This window comes from Octopus bimaculoides, chromosome 19, assembly GCF_001194135.2.
Source record: "Octopus bimaculoides isolate UCB-OBI-ISO-001 chromosome 19, ASM119413v2, whole genome shotgun sequence".
Lineage (NCBI taxonomy): Eukaryota > Metazoa > Mollusca > Cephalopoda > Octopoda > Octopodidae > Octopus > Octopus bimaculoides.
The window spans coordinates 11,420,732-11,429,264 of NC_068999.1; the positions used below are offsets into that span (position 1 = coordinate 11,420,732).

General features: G+C 35.6%; 1 protein-coding gene across 1 annotated transcript in view; it reads left to right on the forward strand.

Annotated features, from left to right (window-relative positions):
- Positions 1 to 8,533, forward strand: part of LOC128250156 (probable serine/threonine-protein kinase clkA) — a gene marked incomplete at its 3' end in the record, with an annotated part of 265,160 nt that overhangs the window by 16,391 nt on the left and 240,236 nt on the right. Inside the window, 1 exon segment of the mRNA XM_052974897.1 lies at positions 1,866 to 2,055. Within this exon segment, the coding sequence (XP_052830857.1) occupies positions 1,866 to 2,055 (190 nt within the window).

An 8,533-nucleotide genomic window follows, 5' to 3' on the forward strand; every position in this document is an offset into this window, starting at 1 on the left:
ACTACTACTACTACTACTACTACTACTACTACTACTACTACTGCTAAGGCGGTGAACTGGCAGAATTCTCAGCACGCCGATAAAATTGCTTTGCAGCATTTCATCCGGCCTTACCTACTTTACTCAACTTCCGTCGTGGTCGACTTTGCCTTTCATTTTCTTGGGGTCCGTGGATTACATACCAAGGCATACCAGACTCTCGGTCGTAGGATCACGGTTCCGATTCCTAGACCGGGTGTTGCGAGTGTTCATTGAGGGAAAACCCCTAAAGCTCCACGAGGCTCCGGCATGGGGTGGTAGCGAACCCTGCTGTACCCTTTCACCACAACTTACTCTCACTCACTCTTCCTGTTTCTCTCGTACCTGTATTTGAAAGGGCCAGCATTCTCACACTCTGTGTCACACTGAATCTCCCCGAGAACTACGTTAAGCGCACGTTAATTTCACGAGCAGGCTGTTCTGTTGATCGGATCAACTGGAACCCTCGTTGTCGTAACCGACGGAGTGTCAACTACCATCACACCAATATCTTTCAGTTATGTTGGGAGCTGAGTACTGATACATCGAAGTGCACCAATTACTATTGGTATCACGTCTAATCTCTTAATTGACCATGCCCTTCATGCTTCCCACTTTAAACCGTCATAGATGTTTATTTATTTATCTTCTTTCACATTGACCCAATTGTCACCGGGGCATGTTAGGTCGATAATCATGCCTGCTCATTCATTTTTATTCACCACAAGAATGTCCGGTTTCTAATGTCTGGTTGGATGATCACACTGGATCATAGCATCCGACAGGAATTTGCAATTCTCATTCTCGGTGACTCCTTCTGGAGTTTGCTGATACCACGGAAATCGACTTTGCCTTTCATACTTTGGAGATCAATTAAATAAGTAGCAGTCACGCACTGGGGTCGATGTAATCGACTTTATTCCTTCCTTAAATGTGAAGCCTTGTGCATTCAGTAGAAACAATTATTATTATTATTATTATTATTATTATTATTATTATTATTATTAGTATTATTATTATTATTATTATTAATATTATTATTATTATTATTATTATTATTATTATTATTATTATTATTATTATTATTGTTATCATTATTATTACTATTATTATTATTATTATTATTATTATTATTATTATTATTATTATTATTGTTGTTGTTGTTGTTGTTATTGCTGTTAACATTATTAGTAATAGTAGCAGCTGCAGCGGTAGTAGTAGCAACAACTGCAACAGCAGCAGTAGCTGCAGCAGCAGCAGCAACTGCAGTTTCGCAGTTATCATTTCCCGTATGCCATCGTAAAAGAAAAAAACAAAATTGTGATCCAAATTTATCAGTTTGACCCATATTACACTTTTCCTCCGTTTCATATTCATCTTTATGGCTTCTTTCTTCATTTATTTATTTATGCATCTTTCTTTTAATATTATTTACGTTCTTTGTTTTATGTTTACGGGAATGAACCCAATTCTCAAGTGATTACCCACCGACATCACATTCTTTTTTTTTCGGTTTTATTATTATTTATTCGCTTGCTCACTCACTTAATCAACCAATCGCTCGTTCGCTCGATTGGTTGATCGCTCGTTCGCTCTTTCGTTCGTTCGCTCGTATGTCGTAACGATTGCCATGATTAGTATTTTGATAAATGGCCGAAGAGAAAGCAGACATAATGGCAGAGAATATGAGCTGAACTGCTGTTCGTGTCAGCCATGACACATTCACAGGGGCCTCGTTAGTAAAGTTGCTAACTTAATGACGTTAGATGTGTCAATGTGATGAATGACGCTCGTTGTAACAATATTGTTAACACATTAGCTGTTGTAGCTACAATACTGATGACCACGACGATAATAATAATAATAATAATGATAATAATAATAATAATAATAATAATAATAATAATAATAATAATAATAATAATAATAATAATAATAATAATAATAAGGATAATAATAATAATAATAATAATAATAATAATAATAATAATAATAATAATAATACTGATAATAATAATAATAGTAATAATGATGATAATAATAATAATAATGATGAGGAATGATGATGTTAATAATATTCCTTTCTAATATAGGCACAATGCCTGAAAGTTTGAAGGAGGGGACTAGTCGATTACATCGACCCAGTGATCCACTGGTACTTACTTTATCGACCCCTACAAGATGAAAGGCAAAATCGACATCGGTGGAATCAGAACACGTTATTATCATTGCTAACCATTATTATTATTATTATTATTATTATTATTATTATTATTATTATTATTATTATTATTATTATTATTGAGATAGCTGTGCATGCCATCAAAGTGACACTGGGGTAAAATATACGAAGCCCATTATACCCATCATGACTACCCGTCTGATAAGGGTACACCAGGCACATGCATCACAAACAACCATATGTACACGACATGGTGATCTCATATCAAGATAAACAGCGCATGACCTCACAGGTGGGGCCCAGGTAGAATTTTCTTCATCTCGAGTAGCCCATCCCGCTCAAAGGGTCCCTGAATAAGGTTTGTTTAAGGATGTTGAGCAAAACACCCATGTTTCCAAAGGTTAATTAGACAAACCCCAAAGAATTCCTCTCAACACATTGCTATGATGCTCCCCCACTACTTCTGCTCATGATCAAAGATGCACATATCATCAGCCACCAAGGGGCATGCTCAACTGGTTAAGGTAAAAAAAACTGACAAGCAAATCTGTGGTATTAAGCAGAACATTTGCTGTAGCCCATCTTTTTATACGATGACAAAACAATGTACATGATAACACTTCCAATCAATACCACTAATGTTTCGTATTTCTTCATTGCACACAAGAGGCAACACACAGAGGGAAAAATAAAACAAGGACAGACAAACGATTAAGTCGGTTATATCGACTTCAGTGCGTAACTGGTACTTATTTAATCGACCCCGAAAGGATGAGAAGCAAAGTCGACCTCGGCGGAATTTGAACTGAGAACGTAGCAGCAGACGAAATACCACTTAACATTTCGCCCGGCGTGCTAACGTTTTTGACAGCTCGCTGCCTTTATTGAGATAATATTTTAATTTACTTCGTTGTAGCAAAAATATCATCTAGGTAACGGTTTTGACTATGGACTTCAAGGCTGTAGAGCTATGGTGAGTATGTCCTAGTTCGATTCAGGGAAGGAATAAAAATTAGCACTCCAATTCCTTTCGCTTTGATTCGTCGCAATAGTACACACACAAGCATTGGTGTGAATAAGTAAATACAGGAAAAATGAGAAAGTGAAAACGGTAGCAGTAAAAGAAACTTTATGTTCAATATTGCAATATTTCCAATGTAAAAGTAGCAGCGATGACAGCGGTAAGACGTGCAATGACGACGTTATCAGCAATGCTTTCTGCAAGTGTTCTACCTCATTCATTTCTAATAAAATCCTGTATCAATGCCATATCGATGACATACTATTATCAGTAACAATAGCAAAAATATCAACAAGAATTTAAACAAAAAAACAAAACAAAACAGACTAAAACACAAGCAGAAGCATTCGCAAAAGCAAGAACGTTATTAATATCAACGGCGTGGTAAAAAAATAACAATAATAACAGCAATAATTGCTACAGCAGCAGCAACTAGCCGCAAAGGAACCGCCCTTATCTGCATTTGCATCAAGACAGCATTAAGAGCAGCTAACGAAGTCATCTCGTTTCATGAACAGCTTACGCCCCAACGCCTCAACTCCCCGTCACCACAATGCATAAACCTACAACGCCCCCAACTCCAGTCTGTTCGTTTGTACTCTCTTTCGTGCGATCTTCATTCTCTTCAATTCCCCAGACGTTCATTTTTTTTTTTTTTTTTTTTTTTTTTTTTTTTTTTTTTCAGGCTGCCATCTAAGATGGCGTTTGCTTCCAATTCTTCTGCTTCTGCAAAACAAGATTTCCCGCCTTCCGATTGAATGATAATCTTTCGGTCTCACTATACACTCGCCCCATCTTTCTTTTCGTAGGTCATTCTCTTTCTTTCTCTCTCTCTCTCTCTCTCTCTCTCTCTCTCTCTCTCTCTCTCTCTCTGAAGCTCTCTCTCTCTCTCACGCTCTCTCTCTCTCTCTCACTCTCTCTCTCTAGATCATTTTCACTCACTTTTTCTATGCTCTCTCTCTCTCTCCCTCTCTCCTTCTGTAGATCATCTTCACTCTCTCTCTCTCTCTCTCTATCTCTCTCTCTCTCGCTCTCTCACTGTTTCTCTCTGTACCTTCTTTGCAATTAAACATAAACACAACAATAAATAAATATTGAAAAAATAACAAAATAAAAGGAAAGAATTGTACTACAAAAATTGTTGAAGGTAAATAATCAGCAGCAACATCTTCATACATTTTCCTCACTTCATTTCACTTTCAATATGGCGACCAATGGTTACACCAAAATTTTTAGATCCAATATGGCGTTTGTATCATCCCAATCATCAGATAAATATTTTATGACCGAATCGCGTTTTCGATGATTTACTTGATGTTTAGCACTAGTCCATCGTTAATCAATTAAACATGACTAAAGTTATTTAATCCGTGACCATCGTGCCTATATTTTTAAACCCAATATTGCTGGGAGCTTCATATTTTTTTAAAGGATCTTGGAAGCAATATGGTATTGATTTTGCTGGAATATCTAAGTAAGTCTATCTATCAGTTTGGTTAAAAGAAACCAAGCAAATGCAGAAAGGGACATTTTGTTTTCATGTTATTTAAGATATGATCTTACATCAAAATTTCCTGTAAATGAATAGCTGCTATAAATATCACCTTTATAATAAGTATTTTATGTTAGGAAATAGTTCATCTCTTTCATAATTGTTTCAAATGCAGATTATTTAGACAAATATATGAAAATAGAAGGATGACTGCAATCCGTATTCCCCTGTCTGAATGAGTGAGACACGGTTTCTGTCCTCGATGGACTTTTAAATTATTACACATGGTCAAACGGAGGAATTAATATTGTGTTATTGACTAAAACGGCGAGCTGGCAGAATTGTTAGCACGCCGTGCGAAATGCTTAGCAGCAATTCTTTTGTCTTTACTTTCTGAGTTCAAATCCCACCGAGGTCGGCTTTGCCTTTTATCCTTTACGGATCGATTAAATAAGTACCAGTTACGCACTGGGGTCGATGTAATTGACTTAATCCCTTTCCTCAAATGTGTGGCCTGGTGCTTCCAGTAGAAAGTACATAGTGTTGCTGACTAAGGCGGCGAGCTGGCAGAATCGTTAGCACACCGGGCAAAATGCTTAGCGGTATTTCGTAAGTCTTTACTTTTTGAGTTCTAATTCCGCTGAGCTCAACTTTGCTTTTCCTCCTTGCGGGGACGATAAAATATGTATCGCCATTACTAGCCTTGTTCAAAAATTTGAAACTAATACAATTTTTCTGCCCCTCTAATATTTTCAAGAAGCTTGAATCAGGCATTCATTCACCGTGTGCCAGATTAAGATTCCCAGAATAACATGAGTGCTATTCAACCTTATAACAATTCAATCGAATCTTGATGGTTATCTTACTGAATCCGTTTCGAAAAAACATCAGTTGATTCCTGGAATTATTTCAAGTGATGACCGAATCGGTTGTAGCAAAATATTAAATAGAAAATTTGTTCCGTTCCTCAGTGAATACGCCATTCGTCTTTGTAAATTCTACTTCAACATAGGATTGGCTACCTTCAATATTTCGTTTAGGAAACAAAAATAAAAATAAAAGATAGAGCTTGTTTTAAAATGCCGGGTATGCAGAATAGACTAAACTACTTCAAGAGAAAAAGGTTAGCGATTTAAATAACGGCTCGAACTTTACTTCAGTGTTTCCCCACCGTACAATCTAGACACATTAACCATGAGTATATTAAGGTTAATAACGAGCTGCTACATCAGTTATTCCATGTGTAAATGGAAAACATTTCATAGATCCAGACAAAAGAGATTTATAAAAGCAAAACCCATCCCTTTAAGAAGACATATTCCAACAGGACTGGCCTCATTACACTCCTTGTTGTATCTGGAGCTGACACTTTATAGATACAAATGCTATGGGGTGATTATCATCCATGTCTTGTACATGCATGACCTTAAGCTGTATGATGCAAATGGCAACCAAATATATATACACTGTTAGATCCTGTGAAACGGATGCTGTAGGGAAATTGGCATGAAATGCGATTTTCGAAAATGCAACAAGGCAACCTTTAAAAAGAGAAAATTAATAAAACTAATAAATATATTGTAGCAAGTAAAATTGTTGATAGAATTACACTAAAGCCGGATTTACAAATATCTGGGAATTAATGAAATAAACACAAGTGCGATAAACGATCGGAAATTGCTGGGACGCGGGTGCATTAAATATGTCAGATTAAAATAAGCAAAAATAATGATAAATAAACTGAACACACACACACACAGAAACACAAACACGCACGCACACACACAAAATAAAGATGTAAAATACTATCTATATATCAGGAACATCCTATCTACTAGGAAATTAGTTATTATTATTTTTTTTATTGGAAGCTTCTTAACAAGTTAATTCATTTATAAATAGGATATAAAACCTAAAATCCAACTTCTAAATGCTATTTTTACTTCGAGGTGTTCTGCACAATCCAAAACATTATTAACTCAGTAATCCAGGATTATAAATTTATGCTGTAAATTATGAAGACGAATAAATATAAATGATAGCAAAAAACGTTGCACATTTGTATATCTTCAGAAAACCAAGAAATGTATATATCATGAATTGAAAGTTTCCAACAGCTGTTTGGATGAAGTAGAATACAACACTAAATATTCTTTTCTACTCTAAGCACACACGCACATGCACGCGCACACACAGACATGCGCGTTGGCACGTGAGTAAAGAGCGTGAAGTCACGCCTTTCTTATTGATGTTACTGTTCCATTGGGATCATACTGGTCAGTTTTCTTTTGTCTCTTCAGTAATGTCCAATTCCTGTGCAATTTACTCATTTGAAATACTTGACCAGTTACATAAAATGCATTTTTACGCTGCAGCTTCAGTTTGTGTTCTTGTTGATTTTGGGTCGGTGCATTTTGTGTCTAGGCCCAACTTATGCAAAAAAAAAGAAGAAAAAAATATTTTCATTTATATGTTTAGTATTATTGTCAACATTTTCTCTTACGCATTTATTATTTTCTTTCTTCCTAGAACCGTTATAGTTTCTTCATTTTGAAAGTTGTTTGGGAAAATCTGTTATGTAATAAACAAATACAGCCCATAAACATGCAATGTTAATTCTAAATATTAATATCTATCTATCTATCTATCTATCTATCTATCTATCTATCTATCTATGTGCCTGTCTATCAATTTATGTATCTATCTGTCTATTTCCTCATTTATTTAAATCTGTATATATATATATATATATATATATATATATATATATATATATACGCACACACAAAAGCACACGCATATGTATATATGTATGGGTTTCTGTATGTATCCCTATGTATCTGTATATATGTGATATACATATATGTTTGTGCGTGTGGTAGTGGTGGTGGTTCTGTGTATGCGTGTGTGTGTGTATATACACAATCGCAATTGTGAATATATATGAACCCACGCACGGCCGCACAGCCGCATACACTCACATAAGCGCCCGTACACTCGCATACACACGCGCTCACACACACTCATAAACACACACAAGCACAGACAAGCACACACATATATATATTTATGAATGGACACTGAAAAAATTGAGACTTTGTGAATCTGTAAATACGTGTAAGATTTTATAAGCATGCGAGGATTTGATTGTCGGTAAGAACGTTAAAAGTTTGTATATGTTTTGTAACCGGTTCAGAGGCAGGAAAACGAAGTTTTACAGATGGCCAGCTACAATGGTAACAGTGAAAGAAAGCAATTACCGAATGAAGGAAGCTGCTATATAATTATATATATATAAATTGTTCTCTATGTGGCCTGTGTGTTTTCTGTACTCTGGTTATTATTATTTTCTTGTCTACGTTTTGTTTGCAATGTCCTGTACGCAGATATGCACCTATATATAGAGGTAGACGTAGGTATGCACATACCTGTACGTATATATGCATATACTCATTTATTATTTGTTTTATATATAGATATATATATATATACACACACACACACAAAAGCACACACGCATATACAAACAGTACACATACAAACATACATATATAGATAGATGAAGGATGGATGGATGGATGGAGGAATGGATGGGTGGGTGGATGGGTGGATGGATGGATGTATAGATAGTGAGACAGATAAATATAGATAGATACATAAATATACACATACATCTATCCACACACACATGCACACACACACACTCATACATGTATGCATGAATATATGTATATAGACATATATGCACACATACAATTATATGCACGAGTGCGCTTGAGTGTCCTCTTGCATATGTATACATATATTTGCGTGTATATAT